The 26,002-nt window shown below is 45.0% G+C and overlaps 1 protein-coding gene across 1 annotated transcript in view; it reads right to left on the bottom strand.

The window, feature by feature from the left end:
* Positions 1–26,002, bottom strand: part of LOC139640835 (transmembrane protein 132C) — an 89,510-nt gene that overhangs the window by 43,060 nt on the left and 20,448 nt on the right. Inside the window, exon 3 of the mRNA XM_071515014.1 lies at positions 12,528–12,671. Within this exon, the coding sequence (XP_071371115.1) occupies positions 12,528–12,671 (144 nt within the window). The remainder of the gene's footprint in view (positions 1–12,527; positions 12,672–26,002) is intronic.

Genomic DNA, 26,002 nt, shown 5'->3' with positions numbered 1-26,002 from the left:
GACTAACGTACAGTGCCTGAATTAAAACCCACTTTTAATATGCATCAGATTCTTTTTTTAAATGAATCATTTATTCTTCATCCTTTTCTAACGCGACACACAAAGAAAGGGCTGAGTACTATTAATTATACGATTATAATGAACCGTGGGCACAAACCAAAGGCTTGTGGCTTGTGTGTATCAAACCCAAGAAGGGGATCAAATTTCCGATTAGCCTAACAGTGTTCTGCAGCATTCATCAGCTAAAATATGCAACTCCCACACACTCTCATTGCTTGCTCTCCTAGGCTGGTCTCGCTCGCTCCCAAAGTCATGCGACCTGTCACACACATGACTAAATGCACACGGGGAAAGACAGAATAAAATAGTCTATCTAGCTGAGTTTTTGTAGTTTCTTTACTTACACCCATGCTTATACAAAGCACTTACTGTCACTTCCATGGAAATGTTTTAGCTGGCGGGGTATAGTCCGAAGCTTCTCGTGAGGGAGCACAAATCCACTGACTCATTATTCAACATGCTGCCTCTTGACATTGTTCCCTCTCCCTTCTTGGTAAAAAAAAACAATAAAATACAGTTTAAGCAGCACTACTGCATTCAGGATTCATCCGCATTCATGAAGATGGAATATTTGGAGAGAGCTACTATAGACTTTGTAAGAAGTCGGACTCGCATGAGCTAAGAGACTTTCTGCACAGCGGACAGATTGTATTGTTTAATCATATGCTGCGGCGGGACAGTAGAAACACCAACACAGTCAGGCTAGTTAAAAGTCAATTTGTCCGGGGGGATACTGGCGAATATAAAGGAAATAGAGGGGAAGCGTGGTGGATTTAAAGGGTAGAGGAGTGTCAGGAGGGGGAATCCCATTATTATATCGGTTCCCTAACTTACTCCACACACGCTTCGCGGGGGAACGCGGTGCGGCCGGTGTGTAGGCCTCGGCTCAAACGGCAGCATATCAATTCCCAGACAACAAAATCTCATCTCAGAGTTAATGAAATGCTCCATGCCAACAATTGTCTAATCAAAACTAAATGCTTTTCTACAGCGCAACATCGTTAGAGTCCATCAGCTCAAGTGGGCTCCATGGTGTAATGGATCCCTAATGATGGTAGTTATCATCACCGGTGACCTCAGACCTCTTTGCATCAGACATCAAAACCACCAGATGCCCTGCAGACAGATAACTCATCCACACACTAGGGGGCAGCAGACACTGAGCCCTGGGGCAGTGATGCTGATGCCTGTGCAGATAAAGTGATCCTTCCACGGACTCTGTCGGTGATGTGCGGGTGACATCATGCGAGCGTGCGGGCCTGCCCTTGCACCTGGAAGTGCTGTGACACTGGGAGCGCCTGTCCTCCTCCAAACTCCTTAAAGACCCACAAACAAACCGGGCCTTTTCAGCTCCGCCGCCGTCGGCATGGCAACGGAACCTGGAGAACACACAAGAGCCATTGACCAGAGGGGGCCCGGGATGTCAGATCAGCGGTACTCTATCACAACCTGGGCTTCAGCGGGCCCCCTGCCCCGCCCGTAGGATGCAAAAAGGTTAAGTTCTGGCTCCCCGAGACGCAAAAGGTGAAAGAACCAGGGATGGAATCTGTTTTGGAGCTCAGTATTAGAGCATGCGTTGTCCCAATCAGGTCAGTGGCAAATAAGGACAACGCAGCCAGATGTCTAATTTGCTGTAACAGCAGAGCCTGATCTGTGCCAGGCAGCATCTGATGAGAAGCAGTGCAAAGAACCAAGTGGAGGGCATTTAACCTCAAGTGTCGACAGCAGACGAAGACAAGACCTTTTAAAATGAGCTGCAAACAGTGATGCTCTTATACTAGTAACGCAAGCAATTAGGCCAACACGCACTATGCACGCTCACATGTATACTAGTACACACACATGCACACACACACACATGCACATATGCAGTCCGACACCTACATGTGCACACACACACAAACAGTCACACATACTGTACACACACTTAAATGTATATAAATCACGCTCTCTCTCTTAGAAACATACCTACACACCTCTCCATTTGTGATAATTACAGTGGAATTACAGTGGTGAGGAAGGGCTGCAGAGGCTGAGTGAGAGAGCATGATTGCCTTGTGCCTCGCAGCCTTAATGCAGTGTCCCACAGCTCTGAGGTGTGAGAGGTATAGTGACGGAAAGTCGTCTGCAAAAGAGTCGACTCCGCAACTCCCGACTTCTTAGGAGTCCTGGAGAGATCCTGGCTGTTGATTCAGAGACTCGCAATAAATGCAAAACACACCCACACACCGGCTTCTCTTGCACGTTGACAATCCTCCTTTAGCCTCCCTCGCTTCTCGCACACACCTGTTACTAAGACTGCTTACCAGGTGTGCTGAGGATTACTACTTTCAGCGAGTCAAAGCCAAAAACGCTATAGAAACAACGCTTTGGTCCCACAATTCTTACACTCCCCTGCAAATTCAAGGCTGATTATACAAATGATGTGTTTCGAGATGCGAGTTATCGCAATAAAACAATAAGAGGCTCATGCATCAGCAGTCAGTTCAATGGCTGCGCTGTCATCAAAATGGTCAATTTGCATCCACTTTGAATGATGCAGTGAGGATTTAACTGCCCAATTATTGTGAAAACACGGTAATTTGATTACAGACTCACTGATTACTTATTGGATTAAATTTGAAGAGAAACAAATGTTATTGTAAATTTATGGACTGTGGATGATAATAATAGCTCATATTACAGTCTGTAGATTGGGGAAAAAAATCCATTTAACTTCATATGCTCTATATTTTGAAGTTTTCCTCTACAGCACAAGCGCATGCTGAAGGTCTATAAATGCCTTCTAAAACCCAATGCACACAAGTACTCTTGTGCACATGTTGACGATCACAAGTCGATTAACAGCAGCCACCAGATAGGCACAGTTTCTGAACTAGTCAAACCCCCAGAGTTTCTTTAGTAAGATTAGTAAACATTTTGCATTCACAACACCCTTAACACCTTTCATGGGCACTAGGAACTGCACCCATGGACCCAAATGGCCATTTTCAAACACACTAGAGTGGCATTTTACAGTCTCTAAGCACTATATCAGCACCTCCTCCCCAGCACACCCCGCTCCCAGTCAGGAGTGCATTTAAGTATTAAGCAGAATTTAGCCCCCCTCTCATGCACCAGTTAATGAGCTCAGTGCTAAATTACTACCACAGCAATTACACTCACATCAGCCCCATTCCCTGCCACACACACACATACGCACACACAGTAGGCAAATTCAGACAGGCAATTCCATAAATCAACTTGTATATTTGTAGAAATCTGATCATGTTTAAAAAAAAAAAAAAATAATAATTCTGACCAACGCACATAATACACACATATATCAGTAGCCCTACAGCAGCAGAAATTCTCATTGATCAGCAGTAAGAGAGTGTGATGCGAGCAGCCTTCTTGGCAGCAGAGAAATTATAGAGCATTTTGTAACGGAAAAACTGCCTGCACACACCCAGGGGCCCACGTGCAGAAATGAGACATTGATCCATAATTGGAAGCACTCAGTCATGAAATCTGAAGACTAATTAAAGAAAGAGAGCTTTAATGGCATGCATTTACATATTCAACACAGCATTCCAGTGTTGCTCACTGACTGACTGTGGCTTGAGAGAGACGGGGGATTGATGTGGAAGCTGAGAGGAGTTAGATCACATAATGACGGAATGAGACTGAAAAGGCTGCATCAGTGTGAGCGGCTCTCAGAACATGAAGAAGCCGCGGAGATGTCTTCGCCGTCACTCACAGAAACCATCGGGGTCTTCTAATGGCAGCGAATCATGAAAATACTCAACCATCGCTTAATTATGGAGCTGCTCTGGCCGCCTTTTCAGTGTGACCTCCAACACCCGCCGACGGCTCTTGATGCTTCAGTATCGCCTCGGCTTACCACACATCTGTTTGTACGTGTGTGCGAATGCATTACTTCCCTTTGTGTACAGTAGGCGTGTGTGTGAGTGAGCGTGCACACTCATGCTCTCTGTTTGTGTGTGTATGTGTATGTTGCAGGCTCTAGGTGGAAGGGGGTGACATGTACAAGCTGTGGCATCTCATCTGGAGGTGTGAACATGTCTGCTGGCTGTGCCGTGGTGAGGTGCTCAGGGTGCAGCTGCTGATACCCCTGTGGCCCGCTGAGCTGCATGCCGCCTGATTACATGTCAGGGCTGGTAAAGGGCTGCTAAACAGGCGCCGGGCTGCAGTAGAGCAGTGCCTACTGGAGCTCCCAGCGTCTCTGTTTTTACTGCATTTCACGGGCTGGACAGTGCTACCTTCAACCTGTTAACCTAGGCATGATAATAGAAGAGTGCCAACGATTGCTTGTCACTGTTAGCTTTGTAGCATTGTACCGTAGACAAGAGGATCTGACTGGTGCCTGTGTGCTTCCTTTCATCGAAAAACCACTTGCCACTCATTCCATTATTCTCTCTCTAGTTCTCCTCTGGTTGATTGATTCTGCGAGCTTTTGACTCAAAGGAGAGCTGCCGCTCTGCGTTCAATGTGCTGTGTTCTTCAATGTCCCAACTCGCAGCAGGAGAATATGCCTCTTTCCTCTCTGCACACGCACCCCTTCTTGTATTTCTTTCTCCCAATACTGGGCTTCTATACCGTCCCCAAGAGCCCAGGGCCCTCTCTTAATAGGCTCACTTAAATATCTCTGCTGCCCAGGTTACAGAAATGAGACAGCTCTGGTGCCAGGCCGGGCGTCTCTTTAAGTGAAATAGGCTACGGTATAAAAGCCAATCATTTCGAAGGCCAGGCTGAATTGAGGTTAATTGGAATCAACTGAAGGCCAAGGTTCCTTTTGCCTTTTCCATTAGATAAATCTACGGACAAAAAGCCCTGTGTGGAGGATTTGAGTGAAATTTGAATGGCGATATAGAAGACAGGTGGAGGTCATTCACAGTGCTCTGTTGTCTCTTCTCGTTCATCAAAGGGAAAACTGAATGAGAGAAACTCAAAGCACAATGCAATGCACACTGAGTACTCCAATAGATACTACAAAGATGCAATTAGAGGAGAAATGACCAGTATGTTTGTCAGAATGCCTCTAGACAATCGCGTGTTTACATCTCAGCCCTCTTTGCCTCTCCGACTGAGTGCTACCTGTGGCGAACGCAGCACATTTTAGTCACTTTATTCCAAAACAACAATCTTGCTCTCACCACAGGTCTAATTTAAACAAAATTGTGTTTGTCTTTTCGGAAAACATAAGGACGCACCCACTAAGGGATGTGGCCATAAATCTGTTATGGGAGGAATGCATGAGTAATAAATCCATGCAGGCTTATGCCGACCATGCTGTGCTTATTTGTGCCCTTTTGTTTCATACTGCAGCATTTTGAAAACAAAAAGGAAAAGCTCCTGATCCTTCACAGAGGGAGGATCTAGAGGCAGGGAGGAGCTGGTCTCTCCCATCCCTTTGTCTAGTTAGATGAAACAATGCATACTACTGAGCAGAGTGGAGAAGCAACAGATTACATGTAATATGTTACAGTAATCTGATTACAAAAATAGTTACAGTAATCAGTTACATTTACTAGAAAAACATGAGATTTCAGATAAGTGGATAAAATAGGTGATTATTTGTTGGATTACTCTGATGTGTTTGAAGGGGAAAAAAAACAATTTTGATAGAGTATTTATAGGCAAATATAATTTTACATAACTTGAAAGAATGGCAAATCATAGCTGTAGATGATGGCTGAAAAATGTTAATATCAGCCTGCAGATTTAATTTGGATTACGTTGCTGATTTATGTTATGTAGGTAATCAGTAATCTGTAAACGCTGCTCATGTGTGGCCATTGGTATTGGGGAATGCTACTTTTAAAATGTTACCTCTATTCAAAGTAACTCATTACATTACATTTGCATTGATGAATTGATGAGTCTGACAAGAAAGGAGAAAGAGAAGAAAAAATAAATGATATTATATATGTATATGTAGTAGCACCTTAACTACTATCTGGTTCTATCAAGTGAAAAACGAATGTGTTACTTGTTACTACAAAAAACTCTTAGTGACGCAACACACTCCCAACACTGGTGGCCACATTCTAATCCTCTGGGGGATTAACCTCTAAGAGCAGGATATTCACTCATAAACCTTTATAAATCTGAAACACATGAACTCACTGGGCCACATGCAAACCACAATCTGTCTCTCCTCTGGTGCACAGAGCTGCCTGGCACATATTTACCACATGGTGCTGGCCACAAATGAATTCTGATGAACAGCCTCCGCCATGCCGTGATTTGACCGAACTGAAGCGACCGTGCAATCCAACCGGTCTCTATATCACTTACAGAGCTATTCAGAATGCTGTGTGATGTGATAGCCTGTGCGACGTGTGAATTTTTTTATTTTTTTTTGACCGGGGTTACCTTGATGAATTCACTCCTCTGTCACTTGATATCTGCCCCAGTGAGTGTTATTACCTTCTGATTGGTGGATTGGGAAAAGTACAATGAGCCACGCCGGGACATTACTTCCCCGTATTGTTTCCTTGGCAGTAGAACAGAGGAGCAGCCTGACCAGTCAGATGTAATCTGGGCCGACTGCTGTAATCAGCTGGCTGTCCCGGGGAGACACTGAATATGCCACATCTCTGCTCCGCTCCTGATAAAGGAAACCAAGCTACATCCCATTCTATTAAATCCCATTTGAATGTTCCTTTCTCATCATCCTTACATTATAGAACCTAATAACACTCTGTGTCCCAGTGTTCGCTCCATCTTGATAAAAAAGAAAAGAGAAAGAGCGGCAGTAAAGAGCTGTGACATGTCTGGGCCGTCACGCACAGGCATTGATCGCACGTCATCGTTTCTATTAAGAGACGAGCACAGAAACTGAGCAGTGTGGACACAGTTGTGTATTGGTAAATGCCACCAATGAGGCTCCGGCGAGAGTGTTTACGGTAAACTCAGGCCATCGGGAATAGGGCTGATTCATTATTAAGGGTGTTAGCATTAAGACTGTCAAGTTAACATTCCTGTTTGCCCCTAATGTAATTGGGCCATTTCATTTCAGCCTTGATTTATGCAGCATTATACAGCATTAAAGCCTACAGCGTGTGGCTCCTTTTCAGGGCTGCTGCACTGCAAAGTAAGGTTGGAGGGAAAAAAACACTTGATTCATGCAAAAATCAAGATTGTTTGGCACCCAATTTTAAATCAAGCTTTAAATCAAAGCAGTAGTATTGATGTCTATGTATATTCAATGTCTATGTACTTGGGGTGATGGTAAAGGTGAAACTATCCTGAAAATTACATGCTCACTTCTGGAATACAATGCACAGCCAAAAACATTCCAACTCTGAGACCCCAAGGTATCAGGTAAGGCTGCGTTCACACATAGCGTTTTTTCCCCAACCGCCAGCGCCCTTTTCTCATTAAAAGCAATGGGAATCGGCCGCAAGGCGCGCAAAAGGCGGCCGCTCCTGAAAAGCACTGCAGCCGGCGTTTTTTTTTCGTCAGACCGGAGCGCTTTCAAAAGTTGAGAAATGTTCAATTTTTCAGAAAAGCGCCGGGTGACGTGAACCACTTTTTCCAGCCGACCACAGAGCGATCACAGAGATGACAAATATGGAGAAAGTGAAAGTGCCGGTGGAGAAATTGGACGTTGTAATAAGTTAATTTCTGTTACCGCAACAGCGATCTTAAAGGCAGTATGGATTATACTGGACATGTATTGGAAAAATCTGGTAAGCCTCAAAAAACGCTATGCAGCCTGCGTGATTGCAGCCTAATACAACCACTTCCAAATACAGTTCAGAATTTTTGAGGACTGTACAAATGATTTCAGGCCCTTTTTTTCCAAGAAAACATTGCAGTAAATGTCACAAAGCGAAAACAATTATGTTTTTAGAGGTTCTCAAGAGTTGAAAATTGAGACAAATTGTGAGGTCCCTGCCAAATCTCACCCCTTATTACATAGCTGTATGATTTCTGTCCCACTGGGGTCCTAACCACTCACTGACCAGAGATTTACAACCCCGCTTTAGAGGAGAAGTCATGCATCTTTAAAACCAAATGAATGTACTTTAAATTTAATGACATTTTTCCTAAGTCTAGGCAGATTTAAGTCACACATTGTGAGGACCGGCAATGATGAGGCTGTTTGAATTGAAGTGTGAAAAAAATAAAAAAAATAAAATAAATCATATGCTCACCCCCCACCTGCCCTGCTACTCTGTACTCAACTCAACCCCTGCGTGCGTGCGTCTGTGAGTGTGTGTGTGTGTTAGGGGTGGGGTGGGGTGTATATGTGTGTGGCTTGCTGTCCCTCTGCTGGGTGTGGTGTGGTGCGGTGTGGTGTGGTGTGGTGTGGGGGATTAATGAAGTGGTGGCACACAGGGGAGATCCATCTGCACCCAGACAGTCTTAATGAACTACCAAGGCCCAGACATGGCACTTTTACTGAAGCCGCCACTTATGGCTTATGACATGCTGAGGAAGCAGGATCGCTTTTGTTTTGAATGGGCTCGCCTTTAATGGTGACAAAGTGAACTTTTCAATCTACCAGAGTGCACTTCAGCCGATATCAGGTGTACTCTGCGTAACAGTTTTGTGCTTTTCTATAGGGGCTCAATCTGATTTCTTTGACGTACTGTAGCACCTTCACCGAAAAGCACAATCTGTCAAAGAAAGGGTGCCATTTTCAAAATATCATGGTAGGTAAATCCGGCAGATTTCAGCAGTTGGGTCTTTGCCAGTAACATTAAAAAACCTTTGCTTAAAATCACGAATAATGTTCATAATGCACTGTGCTAACTCAGAATCCGCAATAAAAAGCTACCTATTTTAAATAACAGCAGCTGTAAGACACAGTGTGGAGCCCAGCATACAGTACAACTGGACCAGGTCTAGGGCTACTCATTAAAGATGCCTCATGGCAAAATCACTGACAATTATCAACTCATTACATCACATTCAATAAATCTCTTTCCTTAGATTGAAACAGAATTGACACCAGCTGTTTGTTGGAGATTCCTTCAGGGCAAATTCAGCTCCGTCTTTTTCACTTTAAGGTCTGACCTGTAATTACAGTACTGCCTTTGTTTACATTATGATTTACTGGATTGAAAACATTTTGGGGGGGACATTTTTAAAGCATGGGCTGGCAGTATGCAACAGTTATTCTATTCTAAGTGTTTTGAGACTGTACAAGGCTGTAAACATTTGAAAGCTCTTCTTTTGCATCTACAAGTCATACTCTTCACATCCAAGTCAAACAGAAAATCTAGCTGGTCAAATAAGACAGGCTCTAAAGAGTGGAAGCTACACTGGCCCAGTTCTCCTCGCAGTGCACACATCATAAGCCTAGTGTCAGCACATAGGCAACAACACAGGTAATCAAGTTTACCCTGCTGGTAAAAAGAAGAAACAGAAAAACAAATAGGATCCATAATCGTTTGACCTACAGCATTCACCCACCTACTCATCCTCCCATCCCCGAAGAACGAGCGGAGAGGAAAAAGAGGGAGAGGAGGTGGGGCAGAGAGTGGGTGAGACTGAAAAACAGGATGACAGCTCAACAGATGAGATGGCTATGTCTAATCCCCTTCCAGAGGAGCTTCATTGAAATAACATGGAGCATGGAGGACAAGACGGGAGAAAAATTGGAACATTGTATATTGTATAGGCATCGCGGGGCGTCTTTGGTCTTCTCTCTGAAGTGACTTTGACAGCTGGGGGGATTAAGGAGCAGTCCATCGTACATGGCCCAAACAGCAGGGATTAGACTAAATATGCTCCCTCTTGTCTCTGGCTCCCTCATTTAAATCAATAAAAACTGATCTTCACCACAGCTCTTATACATGTGTATGTGATAGAGAAGGTTAGGTCGTGAGCCAGAGCAGAGGGAATAATACCCGCATAAGGAGGGAGAATGGCTCCAGAGGGGAGGAGGAGCCAGCTGCCAAGTGTTGCTGCTCACTGCTGCAGTTTGCTGAAAGCTCCTTTTTATGTTGTTCATGATGCCGCAGCTCTGCTTACAGCCACGCACCGGCATAGTACATTAGATCCTGGGGAACGTTATTTTTAAAAGGCCAAGAATTAAACTTGGACAACTCAAAATTGGCCAGCCTCCTCGCACATCCGGGTTGACAAGTCGTTTATTGGGATCTTAAAGCAAAATTCCATTCCAGGAGAAAATTTTCACTTTTTAACATGCAATTATTTCCATAGGAGTTCAGTAAACTGCTGACATCAGCTGCCACAGAGATCCAGAGTCTCTATCGGCACTTTTCTAAAGTTACATTCAACTGCACACATTTTGAGAACCTACTCTAAAATCATACCTCCAAAATTTGAAGTTCTGTACTGCAACAAGGAACCTGAGAACAGGGATGATTTCCAGCTGAGGGTTGTAGTTCATAAATTCATAAATAACTAGTTGTTGTGTATTCGGTGTGCTCATAGAGCTCGCTAAGTAACGAGTGACTCCACTAAACAAATGAGATGTAAAATCATGATTACCACAATTGTAGTTATAAATCACAACCCTGGATACAGGGTTACATCATAGTTTCAGGGACATCATGGATACATCAATAGTTTCCTGCAGGCTATAAACAGAATGATTTTAAGACTAGGCTCTCAAAACATGTGCAAGTGAATGGAGGGTCAGAAAAGAAGTCTCAGTCCAAAGATGACTGAAATCCTGCAGCAGCTGATACTTGTAATTAACTGCTTATGAAGTCAAATAAAGCTAAAAAGTGAAAATATGCAACCATCAAACCTGACATTAAGATCTGAGTATAACAATCAACAACCAGCATGCAACAACTGAGCTACTCGTCTACCTCATCAAAATGTAATATTGCAGTATTGCGCTATGAATTATGAGAGGTCTATTAAAGAATAGCTTTAGTATCCTCAATCAATGCAGCAGCATTATCCATGGGCTTCTTCTCATTTTACAACCATGGCAATCCAATGGCAATCACAGTTATCTTTGTTTTATGTGCTGCATGTACGTTTATAGTTACACTACCATTATGCCTGCTATTGGATAAGCGAATGACAGCATGTACAACAAATTACTGAACTGACAGATTTAAATTACATAAGTTTTATAGACTCTTCTACACTTAAATAACCCCACAGCACTTTGATTACAAAGTTGCAGTTACAACCTCAAGTCTTCAGCGTTCTTAGGGAGTGTTTTAGAATTGGCTAAGTGGAACGAAGGCTAAGGAGCAAATAAGCAGAGCTTCCCAAACCCCAAATCTGTCTCTAATCCATAAAATTACACCTGTCACTAGAAAGTTAGATTTATTAAAACTACTTCCTGATCCGCGGAGGAAAAACCATTAAAACACACAAAGGCCTTCAATCTGCACTTAATTAACACAGCAACCTTTTTCCAATCCTGGCAATCACTTCCCTATCTGCCAGATTAGTTTAAGGATGTGAATACAGATAGGAAATGACCAAAACAACTTTAAGGCTATGGCAGAGGAGGAAATAAATATGCTAATCAAGAAGGAGAGAGAGGCAGAGGGGGAGAGAGTGAAGAGGGGATATTGCAATGGTCTATTAACCTTTTCCTCCCCACAGCAGTCTCCAGAGACATATCCCACGGTGCTTATTTCAAGTCAAGTGTGTCATTTCAAGAGAGGGAACATCAGTTAGCCATTCCCAAAGTGTGTTTCAAACGCTGTGTGTCTCCTGTGAAACGCGAGTTCCACATTTAGCGACGGCACTTATATGAAATGATGGTAATGTTAAAGGAATACACAGAGGGAGATTGGCCCTTTGGTCAATGGATCATTCGCTCCAGTGCTCCATGGTAACTCTTTAGCTCAGTGGTTCTCAGTCATGGTCCTGGACCCAAAGTGCTGCTGGTGTTCTATGCTACCAGCTAGTTAATTGCATTCACCTTGCATCCCAGGTGTAAAATAGTCCCTGATTAGATGGCTAGAATAAAAACCAGTAGGGCTCTGGGTCCTGATGAGCAGCCACTGCTTTAGCATACACTATGCTGAGTGACAGTGGGTGACTCGCATTTTCTCTGAATTAAAAAAAAGAACTGAGCCCTTGCAGCAGCTCTAAAGCTCAATGGTAGGTAATCTTAAATGATATGCTGCCAAGTCTGGCAGTTTTATGTAGGTGAAAATTTATACAAAATATGATATAAAAATATCATGGTGGACGATGGGAGACTGTGTACAACTAAAAATAAGCAGCAGATGAATACGCGGCTGCTCACCTGAAGTCACAAATAAACTCTGATATATCAGCTATATTGAGTTAATGATATTTCATTTTTAAAATGTATGAATCCACAGGCAACACAACTGTGCTTACTTTGGATAATGCTTGTCACCTACCATCAAGTGTTTGCATGGAGCGCCAGATCTACCACGGACACATGGATGATTTTGGTGTGTGTGTTTTCATCAGTTAACTGGTAAGGTCTCCCAAAAACTTGGTGTATTCCTTTGAAGAGAAGTAAGTTGTGTGCTAACCTTTGGTCGTAGCCGGACTCTTTCCTGCGGCAGTGGAGGGTCACCACTCGGTGGCCCTCGCTCCTCACGTCCTGGCTGACTATCCACTGGGTGGGGTTGCTGGGCCGAGCCCCGAGAAACGTCACCCCCTCTTTCAATTTCACCCTGCGGAGGAACAGACACAGACATGTTTAAGAGCGTTAATAAGGCAGCACGGGTCCCTCTTTACGCATGTGGTGCTACCAAAAAGATCTTTAATTCAGCGAGTCATTGAATGCGTCCAGCTGATCCTCGTGTGACAGCTGGAGCCAGAAAGACAATGATAGATATTTTTTTGTCATTCTTGCTGGAGATGCACCATCCAGATGGCTCCTTGCACCGTCTCCACTTTTCTTCAAAAGATGTCCCAGCTGTTTTCTACATTTTGATCACAATGTTTTTGTTTCCTCAGAGGAGCATCGGCTGTTTTATACATGTGTGTTATACTGTTGCACCAATCAATCACATAATCAAATACACACAGAAAACACCTGCTACTTTATTGTGTAATTTGGCTACAGCATGACAAATGCACAACCTAAACAGTCACGGCAAGCTTTAATTTTAAACAGTATGTCCTTGAAGTGCTGATGTATTGTAGTATGCATGAGGAACATGAGATTTTGTCATTTTTGCATTTTTTGCAAATTACTTTTCATTCCGAGAGTAAACATTTCAAATTAGAAAAAAAAAACAAAAATTATCTCAGACATATTGGGATTCATCATCATGGTGACTGTGCTTTGCTACAAAATGAGTGCATAAGTGGGATGTGACCATCCCATCACGGCACTTCTCTCTCCTTTACCTCCATCAGTAATAGATTCACTCTCTCTGAAAAGGACATTATGAAAGGGTTTCTGTGACTGCGGCAAAATTACAGTGTCAATGTCCTTGGCTCAGTGGACTACAAAGGGGGAAAATGTTCGCAGGAATAAGTACAAACTGGAAATGAAAATTTCACTCAAAAGTAACCCATATTTTACAGTATATTCACTGCACAGAGAGTGATCGTATGTTGACATAAAATAGATTTAGACTCACGTTCAAAGGCCTGTGTGATTTTGTCTGAGGGTGACAGAAAAGTTCCAGTATTGAAGGGGCGACTAAATTATAACAGAAGGCCAAATCACTTTCCCTATTAAATCTGTACGAGGTTGGTGGATGAAAGCAAAGATAGGAGTGTGAACTGGTTGTCACACTTTGACATGCACTATGTGATTGCCTCTATGCATGCCGATGAATATATCTGCCCTCTCAGTCAAGCCTGCTGCTTTGATGTGATGTCTTATTATGATGTGACAGAGGGGTGTAGCCTGACTGAAAGGCAACATGGGTAATATGACAGCTGGTGTGCTTCCCGTCTCTATAGGAATGGAGAGAAACACTACAGCAAAGGGTCATTCTGAATATGTGTGTGTGTGTGTGTGTGTGTAATTGCATTTGTGTGTTCGTAAGGTACTTCTAAGATGATTTGATGTCTCTTTGCCAGCTGCTTCCCTCTCTATTATGTGTGTGCGGACGGGCAAAGGCCTATAGCCGTTTATAGCTGGTAGAGTTCTGTCCCACCGTCACACGTTTAGTCTCAGACCTACAGGGGGAAAGGAAGAGTAGAATAGGGGAATGTTACAGAAATGTAAATAAATGCTAACAGATCTTTTCCCTTTCTCAAGAAAGAGAGTATGCTAAAATAGGAGGGGTACGCTACTGTAATGTAAATATATGATAACAAGCTGTTCTTTCCTTCAAGAAATCATTATGGAGATCCACACTTGGGGTAAGTCAACAGTAGGATGACAGCAACTGCAACATCATTGATCCTGCATAACATAACCTCTCTGTGTACACTCACTCCTGAGTTGACATAAGCCTACTTCGCCATTTGAATTGGAATCTCTTTAATGTAAAAATTCACCCTAAAACACTTAAAAAACACAGCTATTGGCAATGTACGTTGCATTTCTGGGCCCACTTTGTTGTTTGGTGGTGCATTTTTCATGCTGATAACTGGCCAAACCTTGTAACAATGTAAAACCACGATGCAGCTCAACTGCACTGCGGTTCTATTCTATTGTAAAAATCTATCTAAAACATCAGTGGTAAACATCAGGGTTTGGTATCAGTCTAGACTCACCATTTAGCACCAACATTCAACAATCACGCAGGGAGAAATCCATCATAGAAGAGGCAGAAACACCAATTTCTGCACTGACAGTAGCCTCAATAAACCATGCAATGCAACCACAAGACGTTTTGAGTAAGGGGCAGTAAGGGGCCGCAATCTTAGAAAAGCCCCAGTGTTCACAAACTAGTTAGCAGCCAGCTATATTTATATGTCCATACGCCCACCTTTGATTGAATGCAACAAGGTCATGCCTGTTTTCTGGGGATTGACGAAAGCCATTCTGGGAAATATAGGAAATCACTAACTTAGGTAGAAGTAGATGAGGCAGGTTGAGGGAAAGTGGGTACACCACAAAAGTACATTACAAAATGTCACACATAACCCCTCGAACGCACTGAACATCACAAATTGATGACATCTAACAGTGTAAGAGTATGCAAAGGTGGGTTTTTCCTTTAAGTGGCAGATCAGACAAGACAGCGCATATTCAACTTTACTGATCAGGCAGCAGTGAGCTGAAGGTCCACGGCTCAAGTCAGAGTGAAATGAAGTGCTGAAGACAAGCTTCCTGGCAGCGACCAGTTACCATAACTTATACAACTGTTACACAAAAACATGAAAAAGCTCGTGGACAGCCTTCCTCTCTCCAAATGTGAGCAGCAGGATCTTGCTTCCGGCTTCTTTACACTTCAATGATCAGGATGTCTTAGCAGCGGTTTCCAATGAGGCTTTAGGATGTTCTAGACACAGCCGAGTCTCACAGGAGTACAGGTCATTACCCTGTCGACCATATCCATGCTCAGAGAGCAGTTGTTGGAGTATGCTTGAAGTGCCTTTTATTGACTTAATGGTCAATATGGCCTTGTAACCAGCCACCCAAGGAGTCTCCTGCAGGTTAACCTCCAGTCGAGCACTGCTGGCTATTAGATTCCTGCTGTAACCTTCCCCTGGAAATATATGTTTTCAAATGGTGTAACTCTTTGAAAAACCTACTAAACTACTCCCATACTTTACATGAGAACTAATATTGAGCAAAGTCCGTTGTCAGTCAAACTCATAACATGATATAAAAACAGTCTCATGACAATAACACAAGCCCTGTGGTCCCAAAATGGTCCCAATGTATGATTTAAGCATTGGACAATGGTACTACCTTTATAAGCTTCTCAAAATCTCTCAGTGTTGTGTGTATATTTCCCGCAGCGAAAATGCGAATCACACTGTTGTATGGGGATCCAGGGCCCAAATAAAGAGTGAAGTCAAGGGCGCGTCAGACACTCCCAGACAACAATTGGGTAGAACTCCCCATCAAAGTTAGACAGGCTGACGCTCCCCTGAAAATGAAGGAGGAGGGAACACTTTATATAAATGCACCTGGGCTCTCCACCGTCTCTGAATGGGTCTCCTGTGAACTCATTGAGCTACAATCGAGACTGAATGTTCTGAATACCAAGTATTACACAACTAGAGGGGAAGTAAAGAGACAGCGGTCCACGGAGGGAAGAAGGGTGCACTGTGAAAAGGCAGTGCCGTTTAGCTGACAGTATAAAGGTACACAAGATGCAACTCTTCAAAAGTGTCAGCAGACACAAGAGAAACTGACAGGCCTTCATTGGCACAGTAGTAAGTCTGAGCCAAACAGAGCTGAACAAAGAGAGGTGCATGCAGGTAGTCCAGAGGCAATCAGAGAGCACAGAGTGATCCATTCCCAATTCTAATACCAATTCATGTCACCATGCCCCTTTCTCAGATACAGTGAAGAACGCTGCCCTGCAACTATATCCTAGCTTCTCTTTCTTTTGTCTCTACTCTCTCTCTCTCTCTCTCTCTCACTCTGCCACCCTTCCTCCCTCAGACCTGATTGTATGCTTGGACTCCTCGGGGGGCTCCCTCAATAAATAATGATGAGATAAGTAGGGGAGCTGCTTCTCGGTGGGGCACTGAAAGAAATAAACATTTTCAGGGGAAATCCAATAAGGTGGAAAGCCGAACGATGACGGGAGTCCCCAGCCGGTGGTCCATGTCCTTCGGCCCCGGCCTGCCTTCTGGTTCTCCTCCCCCCGGCCTCCTTCCATCTGGCTCTGTCTGGCCGCTCCCCGCTCCCGCCGCGCCTAACGGGGGCGGTGACCTACTCCGACCATTTTCTCTCCGCCCGACTCCTGCGAGTACACATGTGCGTCTTCAATCAAGCGGCTCCCGGAAGGCGGCACGGTTCCTGTTTTTACTGGGCTGTCCCCCGCCTACATAAACAGTGTGTGGGGGAACGCGACGCCTCAGCAGGGAACAGAGGGTAAAAGAGAGGCTGCAGCGTGAGGGAAATGGCGGAGAGACAGCGGGTGTGTGTGTGTGTGTGTGTGTGTGTGTGTGTGTGTGTGTGTGTGTGTGTGTGTGTGGGGGGGGGGGGGGGGGGGGGCACTCTGTGATGGTTTGTGGTCGGTGGCTAATGGAAGCAGTGCCGGATAGTCTTGTAAAGCACCGTGCTCATCTACGAATCTGCTGCCTTGTGGACCGTAACCGCTGCAACATCAGATGAGACATCAACAACACACACACACACACACACACACACCCAAGACTTGCACACACACACAAATAATAAATCAGGCGAAACACCCACACTCCAATCCCAAAGTGACAAATCAAAACAATATCTCAGACTTATTTTATTTCAGCAACATACAGCAAGACATGGAAAGTTTTGCAAACTCTCTAAAAAAAAAAACTAAACATAAAGTTCATTCCCCTAACAGAGTATTTTTACAGTAACTGTATGTCATGTGTGCGTGCGTGTGTGTGTGTGGGGTCATCTCTCCTTTAGAACACCGGTATTACTGATGGCTTCACCCCACCACCCCTCCCTCCCAGCTCTTAGACGCCACCGAGCAGCAGAGACTGTGCCTGTGCGCTTATGCGTGTATGTGAGTGCGTTTGCAATGAGAGATAGAGGTCCCTCGATTTTTTTTTTTTCCCTTTTCCGATAGAGAAAGAAAGAAAGAAAGAAAGAAAGCAAAAAAGACAGAAAAGAAGAGAGACAGAGAAAGAGCAAGAGACAAGGTCGGGGGAGGAGGCTGAGTGACTGAATCAGTGTGTTTGCAGGCACAGAGCGTGACTGTGCACTCGGCAGCTACTTAAATCAATCTGTCGTGCTGCTCATCCCGACCATTCAACAGGAAAGGAAAACAGATGCTTCGATACTATAGGCTGCGAGAGACCAAAAATAACCACCGTTTGTACGAACGCCGGGCTGGATGCTTTTGTTTTCCTTTCGTAAACAGTTTAAAGTCATCATAAAATGTTAATAGGACGACAGCAGCTCAAGCATTTCATGGGAGGGGGGGGGGGGGTAATGCACTGAAACAGCACTTTGAATCCCTTTATGAAAGCCCTAATACAAGAGCATGAGGCGGGACAGACTCGGCTGTCTGCTGGCTGTCAGCAGCACCTCAGCATGGTCATGTAAACACAATATCCTCCAGGACGGGCCGCTCTATCAGCCCCGCATCAGCCTTTTTCCCCCCTCTGCATTATTCATTTGTTCCGTCTTTTAACCATCACAATGTCAACACGAATGATAAGAAAGCATTTAGGATTCCTGACCTGTGCCCATGTCAATATTTGCATTTATTATATAGGCGGGCGTTTTTTTTTTTAAAGCATTTTACCCGGAGTGACACGAAGTGCCACGGTCAACGAAAAAAAAAGCGACTTGGTAAAAACGAGAGAGCCTCAATACGAATGTGACAATGACACGGCGGGGGGGGAACTTTTTGCAGCCCTTTTGCTCATGCGTCGGTGTCAATGGAGTCACTAAGTGCCGGCAGCATCCTCTATACCTAGCAGTCATTTCCCCCGCATGCCAGGGGGAGACATTTCATTGGCTTTTCATTTCTGAATCACGCGGCGGAGATTACAGGAGCCGCGCCTGTTGTTCTGCTGAGTGGCCATAAAAGAGGAGGGGGGGGGGGGGAAACTGTTTTGTATGGATATGTTTGCCAATTACACCATCTTTTGTGTAGACACGGTGTGAGCAAAGAGAGGGGAGCGTCGCAAATCCCATATGAAGAATTCATATGATTGCTATCGTGGCGTGAGCTTCTTTTTCGCGCGGTTCCTGGAGAATGTGTCCACCTAATTGGATTTCCGCGACATTCAGGAGCGCAGCGAGCGGGTGAAAACACGGCGAGATGGGAGCAGCAGCGAGAAATATGAACGCAGTCAATAATACTCTATAATATCAAACTATAATAATATTGGAAGATATTTATAACATATTTGCACAGCCTTTCCTCTGTTGTTCCATGAGACAGATGGGGTTTCAATCAAACGGGACTCAACAAACAAACTCAACAAGAATCCCTCATCCTTATTAATGGGAAATGATTGACTGCTGTTAGCGAGTGATTTGCAGTGTTTCTGATTTCCATAGAGGATTAATCCAACAGCTCCTCTATCCTGTAAATTGCAGTATCATCCCTGGTTGGAGGATATTAAAGTGTCACTGTATTTGAGAGGAGCTGATTTAGAGTGAGCAGGTAGTAGGGCTCAGCAAAGGCTGCTGGGACGCGTGGATTTCCACTGATTCCTGGGGGCAGGCAGGCAGCCGGAGGCTAATCTGTAGACGAACGTGTGTGTGTGTGGGTAAACATGCCTATCATTTATAGCACAACAGCAGCCCCTCTCAAAACACATGCGCGCACGCAGGCACATACATAGGTGCACACACGCACATTCACACACACACGCACGCATGACTTACGCACGCGCACTCAAACACACACACACACACGCGCGCGCTCACAGGAGCAGGCCTCCGTTAAGCTGTGACGAGGAGATAATGCCACAACGTTGCCTGTAGCAAGAGAGATTTAACCGCGCACTTGTTTTTCTTTTTTTTTTTCCCTCTCTTTCATTTCATTTCCACTTTTGAGAAAATGGGGGAATAAATAGTTGTGCGCCCAGAGGAAATGGTTAGTAAATGGAAAGCTATATTGAAGGCTCCAGCTCTGCCGCTCTCATGTTGATGTCTCATCTCGGGTTTCATGTAGTTTGCTGGTCAGAGTCAAAGGGCTGCATGCTTATCAGGTGATTTTAATCAGGTTTAGCCCTCATCAAACCATCACAGACAAATAAGGCGACCGGGGTGAGAGTCCTTTGTGTCCTCAGAGGATTTCCTGGAGAGCCACATTGTTTTAAATAAGCTTGCAATGGCAAGTTGAGTGTTATTCAGCCTGTCGTCTAGTGTTGCTGCATTCACATACTGGCTGAAAAAAAGCTTGGCATCGTGGGATGTCAGTCAACTATAACAATAAACTGGCTTCTCATTGCCAAGATCATTTCTACGAACAAGAGGCACGAACATTCCATGTACTTTGATACAATAAACACTTACAAATGTTCAATATTTCATTTCAAAATTTCTAATAGCTTATATTTGCAGAAATTCTGAAATATTATTCCCACTGCAATTGAGTAGCTCAGCCAAACCACAATTTGGCAGAACGTCTTTTTCTCCCGGACTCAAAAATGGACAGTCAGAAGCAGAAAGCTCTTGCTTATTCACCACTCTATCATCACTGGAAGAGGAGACGAGCAGAAGGAGCAGGACGACAAACGGAAGCATGTGTATCCATTATGAAAGACTTTTCAACATGTGGTTTGTCTTTAAGTTGGGCAAAATTCAACTTCTGTCACCGAGTTCCACCTGAAGTTGCGTTACAGGCGGCACTCAACACCAGCGTTGGTGGAGTTTACCATTGTTCTGTTATTGGAATCAACGAGCATCGGCTTTTCTGTCTACAGTAAATCACCACAATATGAATGCAGCATATGTGTCCATCAAGAGGACGGATGGTCAGTCACAGAACCGGTCATAGTCGCTGACAAATAGAGATCCGTATCCGCAGATGATGTGAGGACCGGCATAGTGGCGTCGCGCCCTGCAGGGTGGGGAGGACTGGGTGGGTGCTGGGGCTCTGGGTCCTTCCCGGGTGACGCTTGGTATTCAGCGCGGCGTCCGAGTCTTAACCCTCCGTCAGAGCCCAGGGTTATTTACACCAGCCAGTAGCTTCCCTTTCCCAAGAGGGTATGGGAGTTGGTAAAAGATAAGCATTGTGTGGCAGCAGAGGCGACTGACACCGCTTCAACAACATGAGGATTTAGCCTGAGAACAGAAAACTAATGCCCCGCACGTGCCGGGAATCTCTGATACACACTAGCACCCATCTGCTCATATACACATGGGCACGAATGGAAATGCACAAGCACACTCGCACACACACATACACACACACACACACACACACACACGCGTGCTTCTGCTTGTGTACGCAAACAGAGGGATATAGGCATCACAGAGGCATCCAGGAGTTCACACAGACACAAATGGCTACTCTCTCTCTCTCTCTCTCTCTCTCTCTCTCTCTCACACACACACACACACACACACACACTCAATGAGGTAATGAACAGCCTGCCGCGGTAAACGGCCCCCGGCATGGCTTACTCTAATGCTCACAAAATTGCTTTTAATTGGTGGAAGAGAATAAATCAATGCAAACCATGTTTAGAAAACTAGCAGAGGGGAGGAGGAGGAGGAGAGGAAAGAGGGCAGAAAACGAATAGAGGGGAACAAAGCGCAGCGTGGGCCAATCAGCCGCCACAGTCGTCAGAGGAGGCTGCTCTAGAAATGACAAACTACAGTGGTGTTTGTTCATTTCTCCTGTTTCTCCTCTCCCCAATAGCCTTATAAATGGGAAGTCATAATATAGAGAGTGCACTGACACTTTCCGCAGGTCTGGCAGACTCCAGACTGAAGCGGACTGAAGGGCCGTATCTCCACACGGTGAGTCAGTAAGCCTGATAAGTAGTGGACATTCCACAAAGAGACAAGAGGCCCCCGGGCGCTCCACAAACCCAGCCTCCTCGCCCACCGCCGCTTTGATGTAAATTAGCTGTCGGTCTGCGGCTCTCGCCTGATCGACACATCTTCATCCAAGACTCACTGACCTTTGCAGAGGAAGCAGAGGAAGGAGAGCCGCCTACCTCGCGCGGAGAGCAACACACTGATCGGGGGGTGGGGGGGGGTGGGGGGGGTAAATAACAGCGTCAGAAGATGCACGATGAGATGACACAGCAAGAAGTTCGACATCCTACAGAAAGACAAGACAGGAGCCGGGGAGGGCTAAGGTGTGTAAAAGGCATGTGTGCGTGTGCGCGTGTGTGTGTGTATGTGTGTGCGCGTGTGTTCGTACAGAGCAGCTGTGGTAAGGCACATCAAATGGCATGGGGGAGATAAAAGCCCAAACCACAGGCAAGAGGAACGGGGCTTAGCCAAAGCCGAATCAAATCGCAACTCCCGCAGCTCAAGAAATAGATTATAATCTCCCGTATGTCACCGTCCCGTTACCAAATGCTCACACGATGAAAATTCCACTTTCTTTTTCTTCAATTACTCCGAAGCAGCTAATATGCCCTAAAATATTCAATTTGCAGGCTCACCAGGTAAAATCCATTAAAGCCAGCCAGTGAGTTGCTTCTTACAAAGCATGGATTCCCTATTCTTTCAGCTGAGTGGCTCGGCTGGCACCCCGTCTCTAACCACAAGGCAAATGGGATTAGGAGGAGACACCAGCCACTAATGCAACGCCAGAACTTTTTCAACTCATGCAGAACCACAGAGAGCCACTAAGAGCCCAACGCGGCGGAGAGACCGTGAGAGGAAGGGAAGCGGCCTGTTAAAGGCTCAGTTCGTAAATTGCAGCGCGGCACCTGCCTTGTTGAAACGCTGTCGTCCAACTGCTGGCTGCGTTTGTGTCGTGATTGCGTTGGTGTGGAGACATTTTCTTCACTCAGAAATCTGAACATTATGACATTCGGCGTATGTGCCGCCATATGGGTTTTTATATCAATTTTGATGCCGTAAAAGATTTGGTTATATCCGTGATGTTTATAATACAGATCTGTGATTTGAGTCATGAGTTGGAGTCAGAATTTCCTCCTGAGAGAAATGGGATGCAATCTATCTATCTATCTATCTATCTATCTATCACACCTCTAATTTCTCTTCATTCTTCACAAAAGGAAAAAAGGTGAGTAAGTGTTTAATAATCACCGCCAGCAGCCCTACAGTACAGTGTGTCATTTCCCATCACACGGTCTCCCTATGGCGGCCAATTCTTTTCCTGATGCCCAGATTGCCGCTGGGTGTCCTGACCCCTATTATCAGCCTCAGAGGTCTTCTGCAGAGTTAATTATCGCCGGAAACTGCCGGTGCCCTTGGCCTGCGCAACCGGACAATACATTAGTCAACTGTGATCGACAGGTGCCAGAGCCTATGACGGGCCGGGTGACATGGGATTGAGGAGGGCAGGGGAAGTTTGTGTGTATGTGTGTGTGTGTGTGTGTGGAGGAGGGGTTGGGGGGGGGGGGGGGGGGGGGGGGGGGTTGTACAGTGTGTCCTTGTCTTGTTTATGTGGTCAGAGGGCTGAGGACTGCTGATAGACAGACCTGTCAGACCAGAAGCCCCCACGGCTCTTAAGGAGTATACACAAAGGCTCTCCTCTATCCCTCCTGGAGACCCATGTCTTTCAGGTTCCTCACTTTAACGTCCCCACTCTCTCAGACACACACACACACACACACACACATACACACACACACAGACACTGCAGTGCTAGGTGCAGGAGCAGTTTGACGGTGCCATCGTGAAAGGAGAGGAGAACTCCGTACGGACTCGGATGTGTCTGCGTGCGCACGTTGCGTCTGCATGTGCATGAACATCTGACTTTCAAGGCGAAGTCGGTCACATGCGTCGGCACTTCTGCTTCGTTTCAACTGACAACCACAACAACTCAGCTCTTAAAATACACAGCTGACACAAACTTAATCAACTTAAAAAAAAAAAATCCACAATACCTGTACCTTGCATTTGTTGTTTTGGTGGTGTATTGTTCTTCTTCACGTGGATAACTGGCCAAATGGAGACAACGCGTCACAGCAAGATACTCCCAGCACAGCAACAATGGAGTTTGACAGCGGAATTTTTTTTCAACTGTCTAAGCATCAACAGTAAACGTCAGGTTTTGGTGTCAGTTCCTCAGCATCAAACCGAGGGCGTCTTTCTAGACTCACCATTTTGCACCGACATTCAACAAGCATACAAGGAGAAATCCATCACAGAAGAGGCAGAAACACCAAGTTCTCCACCGACAGCAGCCTCGATAGACCAGAATGCAATGCAGCCACAAGAAGTGTTGCGTTTTTTCTTGACTGGAAATCTCACTCTCTTGCTTATATGCTATTGCTATTTCTCTCTCCACCTACACATATAACCAACCAGACGAATGCGACAAGTTCAGGCGCATTCTCGGGGGGGTTGTCGAAAGGCATTCTGGGAAATGTAGGAAATCGCTAACTGAAGTAGACAAAGTAGTTTGAGAGAAAGTGAGTACAGTAAGAAAAGTAAAGTACAACATTTCAGCACAAAATAACTCCTGGAAGGCATTGAACGTGACAGATTGATGACATGCAACAGTCTAAGAGTATCCAGGGGTGGATGTTCCCTTTAAGCGTAAACAGCCGATGCGGCACATGAAATTCACTATTTTATGGACAAGGTCAACATTTCCTGGCACTCTACCTATACTTTCAGGGCTTCGACAGCGCTGCAGTGATTATCTACTTTTGAGTACAGTCATCAGAGGCCGGTATTTTCCCTTGGCATGACCACAGTGTAGCATATACCATAATGACTCATGAATTATTCAGTGCATTTACTGAGCCAGTGACGAAGACACGGGTCTACACGCCATGTCTGACATGGCAGAGGACATGGAAAGGTGGAGCAAAACAACAAGGTACCCCACCCCCACCCACCACCCAATCAACACACACAGAAGGACCACACACACACCTGCCTGTACATATTGCACGAGGGAACCAGCTTTAAAAACACCAAACCAGGCTACACTGCCAACACTTCCTGACATTATCATTACAGGCAACTACACGAAGTCAGCCAGGCATCTCTTCTGCTGCTCAGACATTTCCCCTAGCCTACATCTCAGGGAGTTGCTCTCTTCCCTCATCATCAGTCTCCTGCCATACGCGGCGGAAACGGTTAACGTGTGTGACAGTCGTCAGCGCTGGGCGTTAGTAAGTGGATGTCATGTTCTATGTGAATTGAGGACGTGCATTAATTGATACTTATTTCATGGCTGGTTCTTTCATTGACAGCAGCGTGTTAATAAAGAGGCTGATTTACGAGCAGCTCGGTCGCTCCCTACGGCTGTGATGACTCAGTGTCAGGGCGATGCCGAGGAGAAGGATGGAAGAAAGGGAAGAAAAGGAAAGGAAAGGAGAGGAATGGAAAGGAAAGGAAAGGAAAGGAAAGGAAAGGAAAGGAAAGGAAAGGAGAGGAAAGGAAAGGAAAGGAAAGTAGGAAAAGTGGTAAAATCGGGAGAAGTTCCACTCTCCCTTTTCCATCTCTTCCTTCTCCTGCTTTTTCATTTCCTGCCTCTTTCCTCCCTCTCTTTATTTACTCCCTACGTTCTCGTCTCCTTCCTTCTTCATCCTCATCCTCTCTCTCCAACTTTCACCTGTGATCCTCAGCTGTTGTCTGTAAGCAACCTTGAGCCAATCCATTGTAAACACGCGAGCGAACGCACAAACACGCACCGTCCCCACTCACTGCTAAGTGCACATTATTTGCAGTACGCTTCATTTCACCTTAGCTAAGGCTGTTTACTTGGCGTACACTGTGTGAGTTAATGAGATTGTGACAATTAATGACACTTGTTTACAAAGCGCCTGTGATGTAGATGCTGAAATGTCTGATGAAATTCTTTGCAGTGGCAGCAGCCTACTTCAAAAGATAGAGGCCATTAGTTAACCGTATTCTTGGAGCTGTGCTAGACTGTGTGCATGTGTGTTTGCGTGTGTGTTGCATTTTAACATGTGTGCATGTCCCTGTTCGTGTGCATCCTGGGTGTGAATACAGTGGCAAAGATAAGATGCTACTTCATAGAGCAAAAGGAAAGATCAAAGAATAGACTCTTCTCTTTAGGAACAGATGGGAGCCTATCAGAAAATGAACGATGAACAATCACGCCCCTGATAGCCTTTAGCCTTTTTCCATAGTGATTACACTCATCAACAACAACATGTCTAAACAATGCAGTGCATCCAGAGTAGGTTTTCCTCTACCTTTCCTGTATGAAAACACCAAAACTCTAAAGGCGGCACAGCACACTGCATGATGCTCAAGCAGCATTACAAAATATTGTGAAATGAATGCACTATCAACCCCCTGCACTTCAGAGACTCACTTTGTTTG

Source organism: Centroberyx affinis, unplaced genomic scaffold (genome assembly GCF_046629955.1).
Source record: "Centroberyx affinis isolate AG114_WGS23_722 - 3 ecotype Tasmania unplaced genomic scaffold, CSIRO-AGI_Caff_v1 ptg000297l_1, whole genome shotgun sequence".
In the NCBI taxonomy this organism is placed as follows: Eukaryota; Metazoa; Chordata; class Actinopteri; order Beryciformes; family Berycidae; genus Centroberyx; species Centroberyx affinis.
The sequence above is the reverse complement of the archived record's forward strand: the minus strand, read 5'-3'. Positions and strand labels throughout refer to the sequence as shown.